This window comes from Ahaetulla prasina, chromosome 3 (assembly GCF_028640845.1).
Source record: "Ahaetulla prasina isolate Xishuangbanna chromosome 3, ASM2864084v1, whole genome shotgun sequence".
Taxonomy (NCBI): Eukaryota; Metazoa; Chordata; class Lepidosauria; order Squamata; family Colubridae; genus Ahaetulla; species Ahaetulla prasina.
In genome coordinates, this window is record NC_080541.1 from 21,407,879 (window position 1) to 21,434,329 (window position 26,451).

Sequence of the window (26,451 nt, forward strand, 5' to 3'; positions counted from 1 at the left end):
TGCCCCCCCTAGGAAGAAGAAAACATTTTTTGCGCGCCCCCGCGCAACTTTCTTTCAGGCGTTTTTCTCCTTGAAAGGGAGGAGCTTGCGCAGTCACATGTACTGGCAGTCCCACACTAAAGATGGCTCCGACAGGCTCGTGTCACAAGGGTTTTGGACAGCCAATCAGATGCTCCCGTTGTTCTCTGATTGGATACAGAGACATAAACACGGGGCTTAGCTTGTTTGCCGAGGTCAAACGCGCCCCCCTTTACGGAGCCTCGCGCCCCCCCTGGGGGGCGCGCCCCACTATTTGAGAAGCACTGGCCTACCCTCACCTCATATTCCTGTATTAGTGTTAACATATGCATAAAATTCTCCACTCATAATACAGTATATATAACAGACTCTATTTTTAATCCTGTTCCAGATCTCCTTGGTTTGAAGCCTGCTCCCAATAATGGGACACATGGAAGCTTAAATCACCTCCTCCGGAGCAGTACCTACAGACCCATCATGCCGGAGGAAGTGGCAAGGCCACTCCATCCAGTAGCTACAACACCTTCATCGGACTACGATTTGGGATGCAGCTGTGATGATAAGGTAAACTTAAGATATTCGTTGGAAGCAGGAAGCTCAGAAGGGGATTGTTTCTAAACCAGCTAGAAAAAAATGAATTACATCGATCCAGAGCCCTGTTTCTCATCCTTTAAGACGTGTTCAGCTACCAGAATTGGAGAAAAATACCCATCTTTCCTTGCTGATAGTAAGAATGAAGCATCATTTGAACACAACACCAAATTCAAAGCTGGCCTCTGAATGAATGTTTCTTAAGAGCGCATTATCGCTGATTATATGGTCCAAAATGAAGATGATTTCTGTGGGGTCTTTGATTGTTTTCTTGCAGATGTTTCATTACCAAACTAGGTAATACCATCAGTGCTAAACAATAGTGGAGTTTGCTGTAGATAAAAAATACAAGTGGCTTGCCCTGTCAATGTTGGTGGAAATGTTCTTTGTGATTCCTTGATTAGGTTGTTTACGGATAGCTTGTTTGTCTATGTTAGTAGTTCCTTGATTGGAATATTGTGTACTTCTTGATTTTTGGTTTAGTATTAATCCTGCGGTTAATCTCTGCTTGTCTGGGTATTGATTGCTGGTAGTTTTGGTCTTTTTTTTTCTTTTTTTCTTTTTGTTTTGATTGGGCCTTTCGAAGGGCATGTAAATGTTGATCTCTGCCTAGGGGTGCATGAGCTGAATGAATGAACAGAATCTGACTGTGTAAGCTACAATGAAAATAAGTAGATGTTTGTATTCCTGAGGTAAGTGAGGTAACTGGTCAAGTGTCAGTATCCATCATATGATGTCAGCATGCTGTGGATTTCTACCTGCCAATTCTGGCATAAGCTATATCAGGAGTGCCAAACTCGCGGTCTGCAAGCCAGATGCATCATGTGCTGGTCCCGCCTCCACCCGGTTTAGCAAAGGGAAAAAAAGTCCTGATGCGTCACGTGATGACGCCTGATGACGCGAGTTTGACACCCCTGAGCTATATTATATGATGTACTTATCTGAATAGGGCATGATGGCTCAGTGATTAAAGATGCTGAGCTTGTCGGCTGGAAAGCTGACAGCCTGGGTTCGAGATCCAAGTGCCATGTAACGGGGCAAACTCCCATTCTTTGCCTCAGCTCCTGACTACCTAGCAGTTCTAAAGCATGCAAATGTGAGTACATAAATAGGTACCACCGGTGGAAAGGTAACAACGTTCCATGCACTTTTGGCATATAGCAGGGGTGTCAAACTGGTGGCCCACAGGCCAAATGCCTCACGCACAGGCTATGCCCACTCCAGCTCCATGAAGGGAAAAAAAGTCACATGACAACAACATGACACGGCAAGTTTGACACCCGTGGCATATAGCCATTCTGGTGACATGGTCTCAGAAAATGTTTTTGGACAATACTGGCTTCCTCGGCCAAGAATGGAGATGAGCACTGTGCCTTAGAGTCAGACATGACTGGGAGGGAGACCTTTCTCTTTGCTTACCTGAGTATGTATAGCTGGATTTTTTTATTTATTTATTTTATTTCTATAGTCGCCCATCTTAACAAGTGACTGAGTAGAGGATGCTGGTGAACCATTTCCAAAGCCATTCAACCCAAACTTCCTTGGAGAGGTTGTGTGAAATAGCATGAACCCTTCTCTGAATAGAGGGACCGAGTGGTCATGAAAACCCGTTTTGATCTGGTTGATTGCAGAAGTTAGGCCTCAGCTGGTCAAGCATGCCTTTCAGTTAAAAAAAAAAGTTACCAGTAACTCTTTTAATAAGGGCTCAGGGGCTAGGAGGTAGAGCTTGTCAATCGAAAGGTCGGCAGCTCAGCGGTTCGAATCCCTAGTGCTGCCGTGTAATGGTTGAGCTCCCGTTACTTGTCCCAGCTTCTGCCAAACCAGCAGTTTCAAAAGCACGTAAAAATGCAAGTAGAAAAAATAGGGACCACCTTTGGTGGGAAGGTAACAGCATTCCGTGCACCTTTGGCATTGAGTCATGCCAGCCACATGACCACGGAGACGTCTTCGGACAGCGCTGGCTCCTCGGCTTTGAAACGGAGATTGCCACCTAGAGTCGGCAATGACTAGCACGTATGTGTGAGGGGAACCTTTACCTTTACCTTAACTCTTTTAATGGGACCCAATTGGCTTCATCAGATAATAGAAATAAGATAATAAGATAAACTTTTCTTGTGTTTTTTTGTGTGTGTGTTTTTTGTTTTAAATAGAATAGGTTGGATGAACTGAGTCGACGTCCTTATAGCAAAGGAACAGAAGGTAAGGATCCAATAGAAAGTCCAATAAAAGACTGGTTATTGGCAATCATATTACTGGTGTGTGGGACTCGCTCTATAATTACGCATTCTAAATCATAATACAATCAATCTGATTTTTTTTTTCTAATTTGTGCATTTCATTGGTGTGATGAGGTTTTAAGAGCTTTGGTAGCTAACTTTTGATGAACGGAATTGCAAAAGCAATTGGATGGTTTCCAGCAACCTGTGCAAATACATTTAAATCAGTGAATTGCTTTTGCAGGTTAATCCAATAATAAACTAACTCCTCTTTTCAACCAGCTGTTCTAACTATACTTACCTATGAGCTCTTTTCCATCCTGTCTTCCCATCTCTTGTTGAATTAGCTCAAAATTGACTTGGTGCAAATTCAGTGAGAGATCCACTATGCAGTCTTTATATTAAAGCTGGGCCTAAATTAAGATGTTATAATTTAAGATATTATTCAACAGCGAGAACCTACACAGGAGGAGAAGGATTTTATACCAACGACCCTGAGAATGTATTACCTGAGGATGGATGCGTCCCGCCACCAGGTAATCTTACTTGACTTGGCTTCTTTTTACCTCGTACAATATCTTAAATTATCTCTAGCTTCGTTAATCTAAAGACTGCCTAGTTGATCTTTCTTTTATTTTCCATTTACCAAGGATCCTGTATCCCATTCTGAAGAAAAAGCAGGTTTGGATTGTCCGAGTTCAAAAATGTGGAAATAGAGAATTCTTCCTCCCAGCAAGTTTTGGTGGAATGTGTCTAGCTGTTCTGGGTGTGATATGACTCATTTCTGTCAGTCCCCAAGAACCAAGAACAACATGTAAAGTTACTTCTGAGTAGTTTATTGTTGTTCGCCTACAGACAGAATCTTGACAGACTAAAGCAACTATCTGCATAACTATAGATAGATTCTGTGAACTGCTAGGGAGTGACCATCTTAGCTCTCTTCCTGCCTATCAGACATTCCAGGGTCCATGCTTTTCTGACCTCTAGGAGGTAACCCTGCCCTCATCAGACTCCAAACTATGTTCCACCACACTTACCAACAAAGCGAGGAGAACCGTGGCTTAGAGGTTAATACATCTACCTAATATGCAATATGGGGCTGAAAGGCAAAAACAGAAGCAGTATGCTCCTTCCCATAATTGGGTAGACCAGGTTGCCCTGATAGACAGGTCCCACCGGAGAAAAAACACATGATCCACCACAATTTCACATGTTTGCAGACTATAAACTGCTTCATATGTCACTCAAACATCAGTTACTTTCTTCTCCCCCCTTTTTTGCATTTTTACATCGATCGATTCTATTGTTTAGTTATATACTGCTGCTATCCACCTGCATTTATAGCAGTTATCATTAGTTAAAAGTCAAAAAAGAGAAAGACTATGCTTGATGGTATTCTCTGACAAAAGAATTCTTGGAAACTTCAATGTTTGCATGATAGTTTTTAAATGCTCAGTTCATAAAACTTGCCTCTATATAAATGTTAGATATACTTTTTTTCTCTTAAGAAAAAAAGTATATTTAACTCCTTTTCTCTTCCGCATCCCTGCTTCCGTCATTTTCTTAATGTTTATAATATTATGTAGATTTGGACACAAGTTATTTTTTATATTCTGTTATGAAAGTCACTAGTGGTTGACTCTAATTCTTTCTCATGGTTACCAATCTGAACTGCAGAAGCCTAGACAACCACAAGATGGAACCAAAGAGGCTCTTTGCAGCTCTTTGTCACCATCTAGTGGTTATGTAAATCTTGGCTGCGTTCAATACTCCTACTCTAGTAACGAACCCGTACTTCTTGTTGAATAACATTAAAAAGTCTCAAACTTTTGAATTTAAATCTAAATTTTAAAGGTAATTTAGTGAAAGCACGTCATCAGACTGATGGAGACTAAAGACTTCCCCATTTATTTTTACTTTCTGTAAATCTTTCTGCATTAAATCATCTTTGTGGTACAGTGTGGTGCAGGGAAAGAGCACACGGACCGGTTTTTATTGTAGAGTTTTGTAAAATGGCTTTGATAAAATTGCGTGTTGAAGCTTCATTGTTTCTCTCCTGTTACCTTTAATTTACAGAAAAGCATCTCCTTTATGGCCGCCCAGCGGTTCTTTTTCGTATAAAGTACAGCCTCTTGCATCATCATGACTTTGAAAGTGGCTACAGCGAAACATTCCAGATGCCTCTGTGGACATCTTACACTATTTCAAAACAGGTCAGTAAAATTGCCTTCTCTGTTTCAGTAGCAGGGGAGGAAGTGTTGGTAGCATCCTCAGCTTATCCAGCCTCTGTCCAGCACAGTCATCTTTCAATATATGTTGTTTGCAGCCATATATATTTGAGGAATGAGGAAGTGGGTTGAGTGAACCAGTAATTGTTAAGATGATAGACTAGGACTGGGGAGACCCTGGTCCAAGTCCATCTTGAGCCACTCACTCAAGATGGACTTGGACCAGCAACAGTCAAGAGGTTGTTTTGAACCGATCACTCTGCTTCACAAGGGAATTGTTTTTGAGAAAAATTGAAGGAGGGAGTTATTTTCCCTTTAACTCCTGGAAAGTAAAGGTTTTATATCTATCTATCTATCTATCTATCTATCTATCTATCTATCTATCTATCTATCTATCTATCTATCTATCTATCTATCTATCTATCTATCTATCTATCTATCTAAAAAGGATGATAGAGGACAGGAAGGAAGGCCTGGAGGAACATTGTCCATGGGGTCACGATGGGTCAGACATGACTTCGCAACTAACAACAAAAATATATATTTGCTTTAGTTTTTTTTTTTAATTTGCATTTATATCCCGCCCTTCTCCGAAGACTCAGGGCGGCTTACACTATGTCAAGCAATAGTCTTCATCCATTTGTATATTATATACAAAGTCAACTTATTGCCCCCAACAATCTGGGTCCTCATTTTATCTACGTTATAAAGGATGGAAGGCTGAGTCAACCTTGGGCCTGGTGGGGCTTGAACCTGCAGTAATTGCAAGCAGCTGCTGTTAATAACAGACTGTCTTATCAATCTGAGCCACAGAGGCCCAATTAGTTCAAATAGTTCAAATTAGTTCAAATTAGTTCAAATAGTTCAAATTAGTTCAAATAGTTCAAATTAGTTCAAATAGTTCAATTCAATGTGACCAGAATAAAAATTTAAACATCAAAGTAAAATAAAACAGAATAAGACATATACATGCATTGCAAATAATAGTGGAATCATTGAGGGGTGGCCAAAATCAGACAGTACAACAGAATTTAGCTACGTTCAGAAAACTGTTATCATGCTGATCTGATAGTAACATGAGTACATAGAAGAGATCAGAATTTTCTCGGTATTTTGTCGAGTTAGGAGTTATTATATGAGTTTGTAAGTCCTTATAGACCAGGGCTGTCAAACTCGCGGGCCAGTGCTGGCCACTCCCACACCCAGTTTAGCGAAGGGAAAAAAAGTCACAAAATGTGATGTGATTATGCCATGACAACGCAAGTTGGACATCCCTATTATAGATGATGCAGTATAATGGGATTTGAGCTGTGATTTCAATGGCCCCTTTGCCACAGGTAGTCTTTGTTTATTTATTTTATTTATTTATTTATTAAATTTTTATACCACCCTTCTCCCGAAGGACTCAGGGCGGTGTACAGCCAAAATAAAACACAATATATATACAATTAAAATCAAAATTTAAAATAAAGCATATTATAAAAAGGTCACATTTTTAATGTTTAAAAATTTAAATTTAAAATTTAAAACATTTAAAACCCCACAACAATAAAACCCAGTTTAAAATGTTAAAAAACCATTATGCCAGTCCCGCTTGAATAAATAAGTATGTTTTTAGCTCACGGCGAAAGGTCCGAAGATCAGGCACTTGGCGTAGGCCAGGGGGAAGTTCATTCCAGAGCGTCGATGCTCCCACAGAGAAGGCCCTACCCCTGGAGGCCGCCAGCCGACATTGTTTGGCGGACGGCACCCTGAGGAGACCCTCTCTGTGAGAGCGTACCGGTCGGTGGGAGGCATAAGGTAACAGCAGGCGGTCTCGTAAGTACCCGGGTCCTAAGCCACGGACGGTTTACCAACCGTCTTGTTTAGTGACACTCAAATTTATAATGATTGGGGGCAAAAAGCACCACTTGCAGTCAATCATGTGATTACCACTTGTGAGCTTCACAACTAACTTCCAATAAGCAGATTTCATGTAGAATGTGGAAGTAAAATAGCAAGATGTAGTCAAGTGATGTCTCTCTTAACAACTGCAGTGAGTCACTTAATGACATACCGTATTTTTCAGAGTATAAGGCGCACCTTAGTTTTTGGGGAGGAAAATAAGAAAAATGCTGATTGGCAGGTGGATTGGCCTCCCTGAATACCCCCAATCAGCTGTTCTCAGAGGTGAATTTTAGCAACAGATTCCTTGGTTGTGAGCTCTGTGCTTTGCTTTTTTTTTTCCTTTTTTTTTTCTGCCTCTGAAACTCCATTTCAGAAAAAACATTTTTCTGCCTCTGAAAGCCTCCAAAACAGTACTTCAGAAAAAAAGCCTCTGAAGCTGTGTTTGGGAGCTTCTTTTCTGAAGCTCTGATTGGGGGCTTCTTTTCTGAAGCTTCACTTCTAATGCTTTTTTCAGTCTCTGAAACCTCTGTTTGAGAAGCTGGCCAGGGCTACATTCGGAGTATAAGACCCACCCAGATTTTCATCCTCTTTTTTGGAGGGGAAAGGTGCATCTTATACTTTGAAAAATACGGTAAGCAGAAGAGATGTTGTAACCTTAATGACCATGGTGCTTAGTGATAGATTTCCCAGTCCCAATTGTGATTGTTAAGTGAAGACTACCAGTATAAAATACAAGTGTACTAGATGAACACCAAAAGAAAAATACATTATTTCATATGTCACCTGTCTACCTTCTCCTTTTGATGCAGGCAGAGACGTCTGGTGTCCCAGACCAGGTGATGAATTGCGTAAGACCTGATTTGCGCATTTCTCCAAGCAACAGTCAGAGTTGTACAGCATACAGAGTGGATAGACAAATGTCTTACGGATTCCTATTTCCTCCCCGTAAGCCGATGTGGGATGCCTGTCAGTTTTAATATTTCTGGGGTTGGCATAAATATCAAAGATAAAGAGAAATATCAAATCGGGAGCCAAGCCGCAAGCTCGGAGGACAACCCTCTGCCTAAATCTCCAACCCGAGCTACAAATGTCCTCCACAATTTCTAAAAAAATCGAGCTGCCAATGCAAAATAGACGTTGAACACAAAGAGAGCGTGTTCCTTTTGGTTGCACTGTTTCTGAGACTTCGAGAGGAATCCCCCTAATTCCATCTTTCCTTGGAGCAAAGAGGCAGGAAGTGGCTTCAGCCCAGTGTTGTGACCCAGGCTCAAGTAGGTAGTAATAAACTTAGTCCGTGGAAAAACAAACTTTATTCGAACAGCTGGGAATTACTTCACTCCCAGCGTCGTTCAACTCAAAAGTAAAACAAATGCCTCCCAACACAAATTCCTCAGTTATCTCACAAACCTTGGTTCAATTAGGTAAACTGCCAAAGGCCCTTCCTGGCAAACGTCCAGAAGTCACAAAAACAAAGACGTAGACGAAGCAGAACACGAAGCTACAACGTTGTTTTCTGGCAAAGCTCAAACGCCGGTGCTGGTCTGTTTTAAGCCTTATGGGAGGGGCCAATCATCTCTTGGCCCTACTCCTGAGTTGTCCTCTCTGCTTGAGCTGCTCTTGCCTTCTGGCAGCTCTTCTCATGTGTGCATTAGGAACAGGCTCTTCCTATTCCTCTGCCTCACTACTATCAGGCTCTGGAGGCTCTGGAGTCCACACTTCAATTTTCAATGGCCCTGACCTCACCTCAGCCTTGTTACTGTCTGACTCCGTTGCCAGCTCCGTAGGCTGCTGACGGACCACAACATCCAGATGGTTTCTTCACATATGCTGAAAACCTCTTATCAATGATGATAAGGGATCTGGAGGCAAAACCATTATGATGAACAATTGAGGGAATTAAGAATGTCTAGTCTAGCAGAGAATAGAACCAGAGGTGATATGACAGCAGTCTTCTAACACTTGAGGGGCTGTCAAAGAGAAGAGGGGGTCAGCCTATTCTCCAAAGCACCAGAGGGCAGGATAAGAAGTGGAAGATCCTTAAAGAGAGATCCAACCTAGAACTAAGGAGAAATGTCCTGAGATAATAATTAAGCCAGAAGTTTTCAGGAAGAGACTGCTCAGCCATTTCTCCAGAATGGTATAAGGTCTCCTGCTTGAACAGGGCATTAGACTAGATACAGCATTCACCAATTGGTGGTCTGTGGACCACTGGTGGTCCACAAGAAAATGTTGGTGGCCTGCAGAAAAATTATTTGCATGGTTTAAATTGCATTAAATCAGGAGTCCTCAAACGATGGCCTCTGGGCCGGATTCATGCAATGAACATTTGTGTTGCTGCAGAGAGTCTCCCCCTTCAGGGTCTTTTTGTGTGGGTTTGAGGGGGGCAGACATTCCAACTCAGGGTCTGCTTCAGCCTCGTGGTGCGGGGCTTTGGGCAAAGGCTGGAGGGAAGCACTGCTGGTGGCAAAGAGCCAGAGAGCCTTGTTCCAGTGGGACTGAATCATGGCCTGGAATTGGCTGACCATGTCAGCCCGCTGAGCCTCCAAGCGCTGGTACTTGGCCTTGCACTCCCGCAGGTCTTCCGTCTGCTTGGAAAGCCTATGCTCCGAGTCCTCAGTGAGGTGCTTCTGCTGAGCCTCTTTCTCAGCCAAATCCAATTTGAACTGAGCCAGCTGTTTTGCCAACTCTTTCTCTTGGTGGCTGCTTAGCTGCAACAACTGCTTCCTGTTAGGGCCCTAAGGAGCTCGGGCAAGCAGGCAAGGAGTGGCTGAGAGGGGAAGGGCAAGAGGAGGTCGGTGAGGCACCCTTTGACGTGAGTGACATTGATTGGCCACGCCCACTCAGTCACATGGCCACCTAGCCACGCCGACCCAGCCAGTCATTAGTCAGATCATATTAAAATTATGAATTTAGTGGGCCCTGAGGTCCGAAAGTTTGGTGACCCCTAGTCTAGAAGACCTCCAAGCGCTCTTCCAATCCAATTATTTTATGTTCTTCTAAGAATACAATCTCCACCAGTTCTTGGTTACTATCTAGAACTAGTCTTTGCATGAACCCTGAAGTTTACCAGTAAAATTAATTCTGGCATGCCATAAAAACATCTTTTATTTTATTTTTTTTAATTTTCAGAACTCAGTTCCTCGGTAGAAACAAAATATGATGCTTTCCTAATAACAAATGTCATTCCCATGTATCCTGCTTTCAAAAGTAAGTACATGGTTTTTGAATCTTTGAGGTAGAAGGGTGTACAAATGTTGATGAATAAATAAAAATAGTTTTAAATTTTGCTTTGGAGAACCCAAATACTCACTTTATACCTTGATGAAAGTTGAATTAGATTGAAAAAAATTAGTACAATTGCGGAGGCTGTGGCCTACGTGGAGGAACACAAAGCCCTCCTGGATTTAGATGACCCAGGAATTGAAGAAGGGGAGGTTATAGACCATGGGGCGGAGGCGGCTGCCGCTGTTGCGGCCCTGGAGTTGGGTCAGGCTGAACCCAGAGTTCTGAGATCCAAAACTAGGAAGTGACAAAGATATTTGGTATTGTGTTGGTTTTCCTTATTCTCTTTCGTATGATATTCTGATTATTCTTGACCCTTCCTTATTGTGTAAGATTGAAACTTAGCTACTTCGTATCACCTGCTTGCCATATGGCTGTTGTATGTGTTTAAAATTTTGAGTAAAATTCTTATCATGTATAAGAAAAATGAAAATTTACCATACCTGATATGTATTTGCATAAATTTTTTTTTGACCAATAAAAACTTTTTATAATAATAAAAAAAAAAAAAAAAAAAAAAAAGAAAGTTGAATTAGATTATTTTCAAGCAACAATGGAATCACAGAACGTGATAGCTAGCCAAACTAATATTCTATTAGAATATTTTAAACAGCTGGATGGGGAGGGTCTTTTTTAGCTTGGTCAGAAACATAGAATATTCTAGAACAGTGAGGGCGAATCTTTTAGGCACCGAGTGCCAAAAAGGTTGCATGGAAATGTCGTGCATGCTCCAGAAAAGGCAAACTTCAGAGTTCTAGTGCACATGCACACCGAACGATCAGCTGGCGAGAGAGCATGCGCAGGCCAGTTTTCTGCACTGCCGCCCACACGCGCGAAGGGATCATGCTCGGGAAAAGCCGAACTTCTGGGTTCTGGAGTGCATGCGCACCCGACAGTCAGCTGGCAGGTGCACATGTGTACAAAAGACAGCTGATTGTCTCACGCACATGCACGCCAGAAACCCGGAAGACAAACAGGCAAGGCTGTGCATCCCAGGCAACATGGCTTCGCATGCCACTTTGGGCACGCACGAATGCCATAGGTTCGCCATTACAGTTCTAGAAGCTTTGGTTTCAAGCTCTTTAGGGGTTTAAAAATCATAATCGGCATTTTGAATTGCAGACATGGGCAAAGCGCAGTTGGAATAACAGTGCCATTTGATGTGCTGGTCTTTTAAAGTTAGTTGAACTCTAGATACTCTACTTGGAGTCATATAGAGCTTCTGAAGAACAGTCCCATGTGGAACAGCTTCCAAACAAGAGATGAGAGGTAGTTTGGTGTAGTTGTTAAGGTATCAGGCCAGAAACTGGAAATTTTGAATTCTAGTCTTAGGCACAAAGCCAACTTTGTGGCTTAGGGCCTGGGTACTTACGGGACCGCCTGCTGTTACCACATGCCTCCCACCGACCCGTACGCTCTCACAGAGAGGGACTTCTCAGGGTGCCGTCCGCCAAACAATGTTGGCTGGCGGCCCCCGGGGGCCCCCTGGGGCTCCCACACTTTGGAACGAGCTTCCCCCAGGCTTACGTCAAATACCTGACCTTCGGACTTTCCGCCGCGAACTGAAGACATACCTTTTTATTCGCGCGGGGCTGGCTTAAATTTTTTAAATTTTAAATTTTAAATTATATAAATTTTATTGATTTTAAATTTTCTACTAATTTTATACCTTGATGAAAGTTGAATTAGATTGAAAAAATTAGTACAATTGCGGAGGCTGTGGCCTACGTGGAGGAACACAAAGCCCTCCTGGATTTAGATGACCCAGGAATTGAAGAAGGGGAGGTTATAGACCATGGGGCGGAGGCGGCTGCCGCTGTTGCGGCCCTGGAGTTGGGTCAGGCTGAACCCAGAGTTCTGAGATCCAAAACTAGGAAGTGACAAAGATATTTGGTATTGTGTTGGTTTTTCTTATTCTCTTTCGTATGATATTCTGATTATTTTTGACCCTTCCTTATTGTGTAAGATTGAAACTTAGCTACTTCGTATCACCTGCTTGCCATATGGCTGTTGTATGTGTTTAAAATTTTGAGTAAAATTCTTATCATGTATAAGAAAAATGAAAATTTACCATACCTGATATGTATTTGCATAAATTTTTTTTTGACCAATAAAAACTTTTTATAATAATAAAAAAAAAAAAAAAAGAAAGTTGAATTAGATTATTTTCAAGCAACAATGGAATCACAGAACGTGATAGCTAGCCAAACTAATATTCTATTAGAATATTTTAAACAGCTGGATGGGGAGGGTCTTTTTTAGCTTGGTCAGAAACATAGAATATTCTAGAACAGTGAGGGCGAATCTTTTAGGCACCGAGTGCCAAAAAGGTTGCATGGAAATGTGCATGCTCCAGAAAAGGCAAACTTCAGAGTTCTAGTGCACATGCACACCGAACGATCAGCTGGCGAGAGAGCATGCGCAGGCCAGTTTTCTGCACTGCCGCCCACACGCGCGAAGGGATCATGCTCGGGAAAAGCCGAACTTCTGGGTTCTGGAGTGCATGCGCACCCGACAGTCAGCTGGCAGGTGCACATGTGTACAAAAGACAGCTGATTGTCTCACGCACATGCACGCCAGAAACCCGGAAGACAAACAGGCAAGGCTGTGCATCCCAGGCAACATGGCTTCGCATGCCACTTTGGGCACGCACGAATGCCATAGGTTCGCCATTACAGTTCTAGAAGCTTTGGTTTCAAGCTCTTTAGGGGTTTAAAAATCATAATCGGCATTTTGAATTGCAGACATGGGCAAAGCGCAGTTGGAATAACAGTGCCATTTGATGTGCTGGTCTTTTAAAGTTAGTTGAACTCTAGATACTCTACTTGGAGTCATATAGAGCTTCTGAAGAACAGTCCCATGTGGAACAGCTTCCAAACAAGAGATGAGAGGTAGTTTGGTGTAGTTGTTAAGGTATCAGGCCAGAAACTGGAAATTTTGAATTCTAGTCTTAGGCACAAAGCCAACTTTGTGGCTTAGGGCCTGGGTACTTACGGGACCGCCTGCTGTTACCACATGCCTCCCACCGACCCGTACGCTCTCACAGAGAGGGACTTCTCAGGGTGCCGTCCGCCAAACAATGTTGGCTGGCGGCCCCCGGGGGCCCCCTGGGGCTCCCACACTTTGGAACGAGCTTCCCCCAGGCTTACGTCAAATACCTGACCTTCGGACTTTCCGCCGCGAACTGAAGACATACCTTTTTATTCGCGCGGGGCTGGCTTAAATTTTTTAAATTTTAAATTTTAAATTATATAAATTTTATTGATTTTAAATTTTCTACTAATTTTAAATGGGGTTTGGTTTTATAAATTTTAAAGTTCTAGGCTAATTAGAATAAGTTTTTTAACTTGCATTTTAAATTGTATATTGTGGTGTTTGTATTTTATTGTTGCCTGTACACCGCCCTGAGTCCTTCGGGAGAAGGGCGGTATAAAAATCAAATAAATAAATAAATAAATAAAAACTGGGTGACTTTGGGCCAGTCAGTTCCTCTTAGCCCTAAGAATGAGGCAATGGCAAACCACTTCCAAAGAAATTTGCCAAGAAAACTGCAGGAGCCATGTACTGCAGGCTATTTCTAGTGACTGCTGGCTACCGGCAGTTGGGCAGTTCGATTCTCAATGGCTCAAGGTTGACTCAGCCTTCCATCCTTCTGAGGTTGGTAAAATGAGCCCCCAAATTGTTGGGGGCAATATGGTGACTTTGTAAACTGCTTAGAGAGGACTATAAAGCACTGGGAAACAGTATATAAGTCTAAGTGCTGTTGCTATTTGTCCAGGCAGTTCTCTGAAAATTAGCTAGTTGTTCTTGGTGGTTAAGGTGCCATGCTAGAAAGCAGGAGGCTGTGAGTTCAAGTTCTACCTTAGCCATGAAAGCCAGCTGGCTGACTTTGGGCCAGTCACTCTCTTTCTCAGCTCAATCCACCTTACATGGTTGTTGTTGGGAGAGAAATAGGAGGAGGAAAGAGTATTGTGTGTGTCAACCTCCTTGAGTTTTTTGTAAGAATAATAAAGGCAAAATATAATAAATAAATAAATTGGACACATTGGAGGGAAACACCCCACCCCCGCCCCCAAGATAATAAGGGCCCAGAGTCACTCTGGAAGATCAAGGAGATACAGAAATGGTCACAGCTGGGTGTCTGTTGCTTCTATCCAGTCTTCAGTAACAAATTGAGTGCCTTCAATTATACCTGCCCTAAATCTGTTGCTCCACTTTGGGAGGCGGTTTCGAAGTATCTATAGCAGGATTACTAGATTCTGTTAACAGCTTTGTTCCTTATGCCACCCGTCTTGTAAATTCTCAGGATTCTTTTTTTTTTTTGCCATGTATACGTATATATTCGAACTAAACCAGTGATGTCAAACTCAAGGCCCGCAATGTGGTCAGATCTGCCCGCAGGCCTGGTCTTGGTGTACCCAATGCAAAGATGAAAGATCAGGCCAACGTAGCTTCGGCCTGGTCTACCCAGTGCAAAGAGGAAACATGCCAGCAGTTTGGGGAGTGGTGTCAAGCTGGCCACGCCCATTAAGTTGGCCCTGCCCCCCACTGCTTCCCGAAGTCAACCACAGCCCTGATGCAGAACTCAATGAAATTGAGTTTGACACCCCTAATCTAGACTGTGATGTTTCTCTGTGTTGTGTGTGTGTATGTGTGCATAATGGTTATCTTTTGAGATCCGAATACAACTATCAAAATTTTATTTTAATATATGCTGATTACTGTACATTTAAAGTGACAGTAAAGTCTCTCCTCTCCTCTCCTCGCCTCGCCTCGCCTCGCCTCACCTGTCCTCTCCTACCTCCTCGCTTCCCCACTCCTCTCCTCTCCTCTCTCTCTCCTCTCCTCTCTCTCCTCTCCTACCTCTCCTCCTCCCCTCCCCTCCCTTCTCCTCTCCTCTCTTCTCCTATTCATCATTGTGAAATTCCTTAAAATATGGGGAGGATGAAAAGCACCATCTACCTAACTTAAATGCCTGAATTTATAATCACAAAGAGACGCCAGTGGCATCATTGTTAGTATAGGTAGTGCCATAAGGAAAACAATGCTAGTCGAGCTCATCTTCTTTTGTAGGAGAAGAACAATGTGATGTTTGTCCAGTTCGCACAGCAGTACCAGCCACTGAAGGGCTCTTATTTCTTTTGTTCGTGCTTCTCTGTTTGTTGGGAGTAAATCCCTATCTTTAATATTAGGCCTAATTTAGAATGCATAGCTCATATTCTGATAGTCAGTTAAAATATTAATTTTTTCACCTTTGAATCCTACTAACATGCAGTTTAGATGCCCTTGCTTTCTTCCCACCTTCCCTTCTTTTTCTTTGTCTTTCCTCTTTCCCTTTCTCCTTTCCTGTCCCTTCTTGGATGTTCAAATGCCGAAGCGGAAACATTTCTCCTTTTGTTTTGTTTCGCTTTTAGTTTATTTTGCTAGCCCTCTGCCAGTAAAAACGGAGCCTGTTTTCGACCTGGACGGCTTCCTGCAGCCCTCTGCCAGCACTGTTTTCAGCCTGGACAAGCTCCTGCAGCCCTCTGCCAGCACAAAGGGAGTCCCCACACCCCGGGCTCCGTTTTCACTGCAGAGGGCTGCAGGAGGCTGTCCAGGCTGAAAACGCAGCTGACAGAGAGCCACACGCGGCCCTCCCAAGCTCCATTTTCACTGGCAGAGGCACCGCAGGCTGGTCCTTCACCGTTTCCATGGCTGCCCCGCGGGCCAGAATTGAGCAGCCCGTGGGCCAGATCCAGCTTGCGGGCTTTGAGTTTGACACCCCTGACTTAGAAGGTGGATGCCCAAAGGATTGAATAAATGACCCAATTCTTACAAGATGTTGACCATTTGACTTTTAAATGGCTCCTTTAGTGTTCTGTGGATGGGTCCTGATTATTGCGTTCTTAGGAATGAACTGATGTTTTTACTACACCTTGTGCTCACCTACCGAGACAACATTTGTGCTATATGAGCATGCTCTGCAAATTTTCATATTTCCCGACATCTAGTTTATAGATAGTCTTTGGATTTATGGCCAGTTGTTTAGTGGCCCTTCAAAGTTACAACAGATTCCCTCTGAAAGCTATCATGACCCAGTTCCAAAATTCTGACAGCCATCATCAACCCTGTGATCACATGACTGCATTTTGGACATTAAGCAACTGGCCCTGCACCTATAACCATTTGCAGCATCCGGCGGTCACGTAATCATGATTACTATTTTTTTTGCCCCCAAAAACCCAATCTTTACTTCTGGTTTTTGGCAACAAAATGCCCTATAGCAAACAATGGATGCACTTAAGAACTGTGACGTTTGCTTAACGACTGCTGCAAAAAAGGTCATAAAATTGGATCAGTTATGTAATGACGCAGTTTACAACTGTTACAACTATAATGGGCAAGCTCCACTACGGTCGTAAGTCAAGGATTGCCAATAAAGTCCCATGATGACTTGCTTTACAAACACACCAACTTACAGTAAAAATTCTGGTCTCAACTGTGAATCGAGGATTATCTGTAACAGAGTTTGTCCTTCATTCTATCCTAAAGGTGCTTTTCAAAAGGCAGCTGGACTTCCTTGGGTTTTTTTCCTTGAAAACGTTCGCTTCTCATCTAAGAAGCTTCTTCTCAAAAAGTATTGAAGAAGCTTCATGAATGAGAAGCGGTTCGCGGGAAAACCCCAAAAAAGCCCATCTGCCTTTTGAAAAGCACCTTTGGGGCAACAATGACCTTGAGAATCTCCATAGACATTCCGTCCTTCATTCTATCTTTGACAGAAGCTGGAGTCCTCGTTTTAATTCTAGCTACTTGATGGACTTTAGCTTCTTTCCATTCTGTAAGTGGAGACACAAATGACATGCTCTTGATTAAACATTGTCATCTGATAGGACTTGGGAAGTGAACCTTCCTCTGTCCGAGTCAGTGGTGAAATCCAAATTTTTTACTACCGGTTCTGTAGTGGGCATGGCTTGGTGGGCATGGCAAGGAGAAGGATACTGCAAAATCTCCATTCCCACCCCACTCCTGGGGGAAGGATATTGAAAACTCTCCATTCTCACCCCATTCTGTGGCCAGCCAGAGGTGGTATTTGCCGGTTCTCTGAACTACTCAAAATTTCTGCTACCGGTTCTCCAGAACCTGTCAGAACCTGCTGGATTTCACCCCTGGGCTGAGTGTCTGTCCTCTGGGAAAGCATCCCACCCCACTGCAGAGATCCCTATGATCCCTACCCTGACCTCATTGAAATGGTCTTGAAGGCATGGTGGTCTTGCTAGGTGGGTGGCAGGCCTTTTATGGACTATGTATATTAGGATGAATGTTTTATTGGACTTCCAGATGTTTGTTTTTGGTTTTCTTCCACAATGTTTTTATTGGTGTATGCTGCCTGGCATTCTTATGGCGTTATGGTGTTGGGGGGCGTGGGTGGGTTATAAATCTAATAAAATAAAATTGTGGCCTTATTACTAGTATTTCTATGTCCTTCTGCAGAACATCTCTGAGTGGCAACGTAAGGACTTTATGCAGAGAATAGTGCTTTCTGTTGTGATATAATGCTTATATATAATGCTTTCACTGGTGATTTTTAGGATAATCTTGCCTGCTTTTTTTTTTTTTTTTTTTTTGTACATCTACAGAGGTTTGGAATTATTTCCAGAGGATTTTGGTGAAGAGATACGCCATTGAACGGAATGGAGTCAATGTGATTAGCGGACCAATCTTTGATTATGACTTCGATGGTTTGCATGATACCCCAGACAAAATCAAACTGTAAGGATCCACTACTATTAAGCAAACATACATAAAATAAAAATGAACAATCAGGAAAGAGAAAATAAGTATATAAACAACAGCAAACACAGAAGGACAAGAAGCGACGGATGGGAACTAATCAAGGGGAGAAGCAACCTAGAACTGAGGAGAATTTGAAATGTCTTTGAATATTAGTAATTTGGATTGGTAGCGTTGGTTTGAGCTCCGAGCTTGGCGATTTGGTTGTAAATGTTTCGCCTACCCCCCCATTCGAAGTAACATATTCAGCGTGCTTTGGATTGATCCAAAGAATTGCTTTGGATTGATCCAAAATGCACTGAAGATGTCTCCTTTAATGGGGACGAAACATTTGCAACCAAATCGCCAAGCTTGGACCTCAAACCAATCACATAAGGAGAATTTTCCTGTCAGTTAGAACAATTAATCAGTGGAACGGCTTGCCTTCAGAAATTGTGGCTGAGCCAACACTGGAAGTTTTTAGGAAGAGATTGTCTGAAATGGTATAGAGTTTCCTTCCTGAGCAAGGGGTTGGACTAGAAGACCTCCAAGATCCCTTCCAACTCTGTTACTCTGTTAGAAAGAGAGAAATAAAGCAAAGAACCTGTAATTAGAACTATATCCCAAGTTCACCTGATTGTTATTCATTTATTTATTAAGAAAATTTATATAATCATCCAACTCACACTTGGATGATTTTGGGTGGCTTACGAAATTTTTAAAAATCCACTATATAGCAATCATTAAAAACTCCCACCCCACTTCCCATGAGGAAAATAACATTTTCAAAGTTCACCCAGCCTATTCAAGAATTATTTTTTCAAAAGGGAGAAATAATGTGTCATTTTCTGATTAACAGTACATATACTTTTCTCAAAATTGGCTAAATCAGGCATGTTTTAAATCCAGTCTTTTATATCTGGAATTACTGGCATTGGAAACAAGTTTTAACACAACCCAGATCTCTCATCTATTTGGCCCAACCTTGTGAGTACCAACTGGCAACTCCTCTCATGAGTTGTAAGCCATGCTACAGAAGGTTTGGCTAGGAGACTGCAATTTTTTTTGTATCTGTTCCTAAATCCTGTGATTTATTCAGCAAAGTTGCTGGAATTTGGCTAAATTCCCTCAAATCCTCAAACCAAGCCTTTTGGTAGGGTGGATAAATGAATCCAAAATCATTCTGCTTGATTTACCTGCCACTATAGAAAGGATATTGAAGTATTTTCTTACGATAGTTGGCTGTTAATATTTTACTTTTTTTTTCCTTGTAAAAATTTAAAAAGAAAGAAAGAAACCTTTATAGAGATTGAAGAGTAATTCATGCAGTGATGGGGCTATTTTGTCCCTCTCATTATGATCTTCTAGGTAAGGATTTATTTTGTCCAAAAGAGAGTTGAAATAATTGATTTCAGGGGTGTCCAAACTTGACTATTTTAAAATTTGCAGACTTCAACTCCCAAAATTCCCCAGGCAGCAATGCATTGCTCCCTGGAGAATTCTGATAGTCGAAATCCACAAGTCTTAAAGCATTTATTTATTTATTTATTTTGTCAATCATATATAAGATAACAGGTAAAAGTATAAACATAATTTGGATACGTGAAAAGAGTAAGTAAAAGAGGAACATTAGGACTGGGACGGTAGGCACGCAGGTGCACTTATGCACGCCCCTTACAGACCTCTTAGGAATGGGGTGAGGTCAACAGTAGACAGTTTAAGCTTAAAGTTTTGTGGGTTTGGGGAAGAAACTACAGAGTCAGTTAGTGCATTCCAGGCATTGACCTATTTTCTGCAATCAAGTTTGGCGCAGTTTACCTTGAGTTTGGATACCCAAGTTTGGATAACCCCTCATTGATTTAAAACTAATAAATCGATGGTAGATCATTTTCTCAGAACCTGTGCTGCCTTCAACTCCCTTAAGACACATTTGTAAAAAGATGAAAAATCTTTTATCTTCTAGGTATGTGGAAGGAAGTTCGATCCCAGTTCCAACTCACTACTACAGCATCATCACGAGTTGTTTAGACTTCACTCAGCCTGCTGACAAGTGTGATGGGCCTCTCTCAGTTCTGGCATATATTTTCCCTCATAGGCCTGACAATGATGAAAGCTGCAATGTAAGTTCCGACTTATTCCCGTTGACTTGTGCTTGGCACCGAAGTGCCAACATCTGACTCAATGTCTTCAGAAAGTTTTTTTGAACCATGTTAAAACAGTTGCAGGATTAAAACCAGTCCCAAAGGTGATGGAAAAGGAGCAGGATATCAAGATGGTGGCTGCTACATAAGAGAACCTATTCAAAAGGATTGGTTGATGCTCTCCTGACTTTTTTTGACAGCCCACCGATGGCCAAATCTGGCCTTAGGTTTTGCCTTAGTAAACACAAGTAGTAGCCTGACTTGAACTACAGATTAACAATGTCCACTGCATATAAAGAAAATCAATATAAAATGTTTTATAGATGGCATGTGCCTCTTGAAAAACTGGCAAAAATGTTTAAAGATAAATCAGCCAAACGTTGGAAATGTCATCAGTTACCAGGATCTTATTATCATATGTGGTGGGCATGCTAAGAAGCTAAAAATTATTGGAATAAAATAAAGGTATGGTTAGAAGAAATGACTCAGCAACACACTGATTTAAAACAGGAGCTGTTCTTATCGGGCATCCTTCCAGAGAAAATCAGTAAAGAAAATATCTATTTGATTATACATGTAATAAAAGCAGCAAGAATTGTTTTTGCACAAAACTGGAAAACAGAGAAAATACCTCTGGAAGGAGAAGTTATTAAAAAAAATCTTAGATTGTGCAGAAATGAATAGATTAACTTTGATGATTAAAGAAAGAGAGGATTCAGAATATTTTAAGATATGGGATCAATTTTACCATTGGTTAGAAAAAAGATATAGATAAACAATTGATAGTTATGTAAGAAAATGGTATAATTAGAATATCGTACTTGTGAAAAAATTGTAATAGATTAAATTGAAATGAAGAAAGAAAATATATAGTAGTAGCCTGACTAGCCTGACTAGGTGGCTAAGACACTGAGCTTGTTGATCAGAAAGATCAGCAGTTTGGCGGTTCGAATCCCTAGTACAGGTCTCTTGCGTGAGCAGGGGGTTGGACTAGATGACCTCCAAGGTCCCTTCCAACTCTGTTGCTGTTACAAGTACAGGAAGATCAGAAGAACCCTATCTAACAAAATGAAATTCAGTAGTAGGAAAAAATAAGGTTATACAGAGAAGCAAGAAAAACCAAATTCACAGGTACAGAATAGGTGGTACCTTGTTCAATAGTAGTAACTGTGAGAGGGATCTTGGAGTCCTAGTGGACAACAACTTAAATATGAGTCAGCAGCGTGCACCAGCTGCCAAAAAAGCCAACACAGTTCTAGGCTGCCTAAACAGAGGGATAGAATCAAGATCACCTGAAGTGTTAATACCACTTTATAATTTCCTTGGTAAGGCCACACTTGGAATACTGCATCCAGTTTTGGTGGCTACAATATAAAAAAAAAATGTGGAGACTCTAGAAAGAGTGCAGAAAAGAGCAACAAAGATGATTAGGGGACTGGAAGCTTAAACATACGAAGAATGGTTGCAGAATTGGTTATTGCCTTGTATAACAATGGAATGATCTCAATTGTGGTTGTAAATCAAGAACTATCTGTAATTAGTAAACCAGTGACTATTGATAAGTATAAAATATAATGTAGATTTTTTCTTTTTTCTTTATTACTTCGTATTTTTATACTTTTGGGGGCTGTCCCTTTTTAGACAGGAACTGGGCATGTCTAGTTTAATGAAAAGAAGACATGATAGCAGTGTTCCAATATCTCAGGGGCTGCCACAAAGAAGAGGGAGTCAAGCTGTTCTCCAAACACCTGACGGTAGAACAAGAAGCAATGGGTGGAAACTGTCAATAGCAGCGTTCCCCAAGGCAGCATTCTTGGACCAACACTCTTCATATTATACATTAATGATCTCTGTGACCATATTATAAGTAATTGTGTTCTCTTCGCTGACGACGTCAAACTATTTAACACTACCAACAAGACAGCTACCCTTCAAAAAGACCTTGACTTTGTGTCAGAATGGTCAAAAACTTGGCAACTCCAAATCTCAACCAGCAAATGCTCTGTCTTACACATTGGAAAAAAGAATCTGAACATTAAACACAAGCTCGATGGATATTACCTTGCAGATGATCCCCACCCCGTTAAAGACCTTGGAGTTTTCTTATCAAATGATTAAGTGCCAAAGCCCACTGCAACTACATCTCAAAAAGGCTTTAAGAGTTGTAAACCTAATCTTTTGTAGCTTCTTCTCCAGAAACACTACACTACTAACCAGAGCATATAAAACATTTGCCAGACCAATTCTTGAATACAGCTCGCCTGTCTGGAGCCCATACCTCATTTCGGATATTAATTCAATTGAGCGTGTCCAGAAATATTTTACAAGAAGAGTTCTCCACTCCTCTAATTACAGCAAAATACCTTATGCCACCAGACTTGAAATCCTGGGTTTAGAAAATTTAGAACTCCACCGCCTTCGACATGACTTGAGTCTAACGCATAGAATCATCTGTTACAATGTCCTTCCTGTTGAAGACTACTTCAGCTTCAGTCACAACAATACTCGAGCACACAATAGATTTAAGCTTAATGTGAACAGCTCCAATCTTGATTGCAGAAAATATGACTTAAGTAACAGAGTTGTTAATGCCTGGAATGCACTACCAGACTCTGTGGTCTCTTCCCAAAATCCCCAAAGCGTCAATCAAAACCTGTCTACTATCAACCTCACCCAGGGGTGAAATCTAAAAATTTCCCTACTGGTTTTGTGGGCGTGGCTTAATTGGTGTGTGTGGCTTGGTGGTCAGGTGACTGAATGGGCATGGTCAATAATAATAAATAATAAAAATAATAAAGTATACAAAACTTGGGAGGCACCCGTCTACCTTCTTTAAAAATAGAGGCCCCGGTCTACCAATTGCCTTTTACTGAGAGGCACCCGTCTACCAAGTGCCTTTTTTTGGCAGGCACCGGTCTACCTTCTTTAAAAATAGAGGCACTGGTCTACTAGCTGCCTACAGTGCTGATCAGCCGTAGTGCGGACCTTTGAAGTGCCTCGGCAGTCATTTAAGGCCATTTGCAGATATTTCATCACCGAGCACCTCAGGGACAGAGAAGAGGAACAGCACTACCTGCTCCCATCGCTACTGGATCGCATGATCCGGTCCGAACCGGGAGGATTTCACCCCTGACCTCACCCCATTCCTAAGAGGTCTATAAGGGGCGTGCATAAGAGCACCAACGTGCCTACTGTTCCTGTCCTAATGTTCCCTTTGATTGTATCCAAATTTCATACTTTTATTACATACTTTTATTACATACTTATATATGTAAGTGCTTATGCTTATATATATGCTTATATATCTTATGCTTATATATACTATTGTGACAAAATAAATAAAATAAATAAATAAATAAAAATAAACTAATCAAGGAGAGAAGCAATCTAGAACTAAGAAGAAATTTCCTGACAGTTAGAACAATTAATCAGTGGAACAACTTGCCTCCAGAAGTCGTGAATGTTCCAACACTGGAAGTTTTTAAGAAGAGGTTGGATAACCACTTGTCTGAAGTGGTGTAGGGTTTCCTGCCTAAGTAGGGGGTTGGACTTAAAGACCTCTAAGGTCCCTTCCAACTCTGTTGTTCTATTCTATTCTATTCTATTCATTTTTTCATTTTTTAAAACTTTTTTTAAAGTTTAAACTTACTATTGTTGTTCATTGTGTCTGTTAAGAATATTATTATTATTATTTTTAAAAGGTTATTTTTTTCCCCTTCCAGAATTCTTCTGAAGATGAATCCCGGTGGGTCGAAGAGCTCTTGAAAATGCACACAGCAAGAGTACGGGATATTGAACAAATTACCGGCTTAGACTTCTATCGGAAGACCAGTCGAAGTTACTCAGAAATCCTTTCTTTAAAAACATACCTGCATACATTTGAAAGTGAAATTTAACTTTCTCTTAAAACTCAGCCCACCCATCCTCTCATGAAGTGCTGTATATTTTTATATTATATTTATTAATTTGAAACAGGACATTAAAATTATTAGTGTATTTTTAATCTTGCAACAAATCTTAAAAATATTAAATCGGTGTCTGTTGTGTATTGAATCTTTAATGTAAAACATATGTTTTTGGTGTTTTTTTTTAAAAGAGCTCCTGATGTGCAGCAACTTAAAAGAGTCTCTTGATTCAAAGCTTCTTAAAACAGTATAGAAGAATCACTTACTTCGGTGGAGGAAATGTAACTTTTATTGCATTCCCTTATGCCATGCGCTTTTTTTTTTAGTCCTGTATTGTGTATTATACATGTAAAATGACAATGATTGTTAACTATGTGATAGACATATTTAAGCTTCATAGAGAATAGAAACTTAAATATAATAAAACCACACATTTAGGGTTTTTTTTATTTGGTGTTCCTTTCACAATGGCAAACTATTTTTCCCCTTGTTTTCAGGCTAATCCTTCCTATACAAGCATCGTATAATTTACTGAATGACTCTCAAAGTACCATATTTTTTGGATTATAAGATGCACCTAAATTTACAGGAGGAAAACAAGAAAAAAAGTAGTTTTTGACCTCCACATGTCAGATTTTTGCCCCCTCAGGCCCCAGGAAGCACTCTGCAGTGCTCCACACCGCCTGTTTTCACCAAAAATGCAGCCATTTTTGGCCTCCCAAGCCCTCCGTGTGTCGCGTTTTTACCCTCCCAGGCCGCCAGAAGCACTCTTCAGTGCTCCGCATGGCCCGTTTTCACCAAAAATGCACCCGTTTTTGGCCTGTAGTGTGCTTCTGGGGGCCTGGGAGGGTGAAAACGCGACACGCGGAGGGCTTGGGAAGCCAAAAATGCCCTTATTTGGTCTATAATTTGTATATTGAATTGTTTTAATCTGGCTGTACACCGCCCTGAGTCCTTCGGGAGAAGGGTGGTATAAAAATCTAAATAAAAAATAAAAAATAATAAAATAAGACGCACCTAAATTTTCACCCACTTTTAGGGGGCGGAAAGGTGCATCTTATACTCCAAAAATACAGTATACTGATGTTTAAATCTAGGAGGCTGAATATAAGTAGTCACCAATTTACAAGCGTAATTGAGCCTGGAATTACAGTTATAAGTCTTGTTGGTTGTTAAGCAAGTCACATGATCAATTTTATGACTTTTTTTTTTTTTGCAGTGGTCATTAAAAGAACCCATTATGCCCAATAGGTGGTGGTTTTTTTTGCTAGAACTGGGAAGGAAATGCCCGTTTCTAGCAAGAAATGGCAAAAATTGCCATCACGTGACCACAGGGCCCTGCAAATGCAGACAGATTGTCAAGGGCAGGGGTCTCCAACATTGGCAACTTTACAGCACTTGGCATGTGCTAGCTGAGGAATTCTGGGAGTTGAAGTCCACAAGTCGTGAAGTTGCCAAGGTTGGAGACCCCTGGTCAATGGCACAAAAAATGTAATCACATGATGGGAGGTGGCCATCGTAATTTCAAAACCATGTTCTAAGTAGCTCTAGAGAGGGTCATTTCAACTTCAAAAGAGTGCAAGTTGAATACTGCTTGTATCTATATGAAGAAGTGCTTTTGACAGCTTCCGATACCTCCACCCATCCCCCATTCTTGTCGAGAGCATCATTTCTTTAAGGTGATTCCGGACCAACAGATGTTATCGCTGTCGCCTGTCAGGGCTCCTTAACTTCTGATTTCACTATATGGAATGGGTGGAGCCTAAGGATGAAAAAGGCAGAGCTACAAGGCCTCAATCCTTTGGAATGTGGCTCTCGCTCAGAAAAGCAATTTTTTTTTCCCCAACCGGGCAGTTTGACCTGGTGGGATTTTGCCTGTTTTGCATCATTTTGCCAATTGTGGTCCTTGGCACCACCAGCCTCCCCAGACTTTTAAATAAACCCTGTGTTTCTAAATGTTTGCTCGCCCTTGTTTTGTCGCACCACCTGAACTATGCCTCGGATGGGCATGGGGAACTAGAGCAATTCAAGAATCCTCCCTCACGTGCAATGCTCCAGCTGGAGGTTTTTATTAAAAAGTCTTAACATTTTCAAAGAAACTTTGGCAATCTGAAGTTGTACGAACATTTATTTCCTAAAGCAAGAATTTCAAGGAAGATCCTAGCAAAAGGTTGCAGTTGAGTTCCTAAGAGGGAAACTGCAAGAGTCTAGCAATAGCAATAGCACTTAGACTTGTATACCGCTTCACAGTGCTTTACAGCCCTCTCTAAGTGGTTTACAGAGTCAGCATCTTGCCCCTGGGTCCTCATTTTATCCACCTCGGAAGGATGGAAGGCTGATGAGCCTGGTGAGATTTGAACTGCCAAATTGCAGTCAGTCAGCAGATGTAGCCTGCAGTACTGCACTCTAACTACTGTACCACCGTGTCTAACCC

General features: G+C 41.4%; 1 protein-coding gene across 1 annotated transcript in view; it reads left to right on the forward strand.

The window, feature by feature from the left end:
* Positions 1-24,179, forward strand: part of ENPP2 (ectonucleotide pyrophosphatase/phosphodiesterase 2) — a 70,038-nt gene extending 45,859 nt beyond the window's left edge. Inside the window, exons 19-26 of the mRNA XM_058176516.1 lie at positions 410-582; positions 2,760-2,808; positions 4,902-5,038; positions 7,750-7,885; positions 10,070-10,147; positions 17,839-17,971; positions 19,935-20,091; positions 23,835-24,179. Coding sequence (XP_058032499.1) covers positions 410-582; positions 2,760-2,808; positions 4,902-5,038; positions 7,750-7,885; positions 10,070-10,147; positions 17,839-17,971; positions 19,935-20,091; positions 23,835-24,008 — 1,037 coding nt within the window. The 3' untranslated portion in view covers positions 24,009-24,179. The remainder of the gene's footprint in view (positions 1-409; positions 583-2,759; positions 2,809-4,901; positions 5,039-7,749; positions 7,886-10,069; positions 10,148-17,838; positions 17,972-19,934; positions 20,092-23,834) is intronic.
* Positions 24,180-26,451: the final 2,272 nt, after the last annotated feature.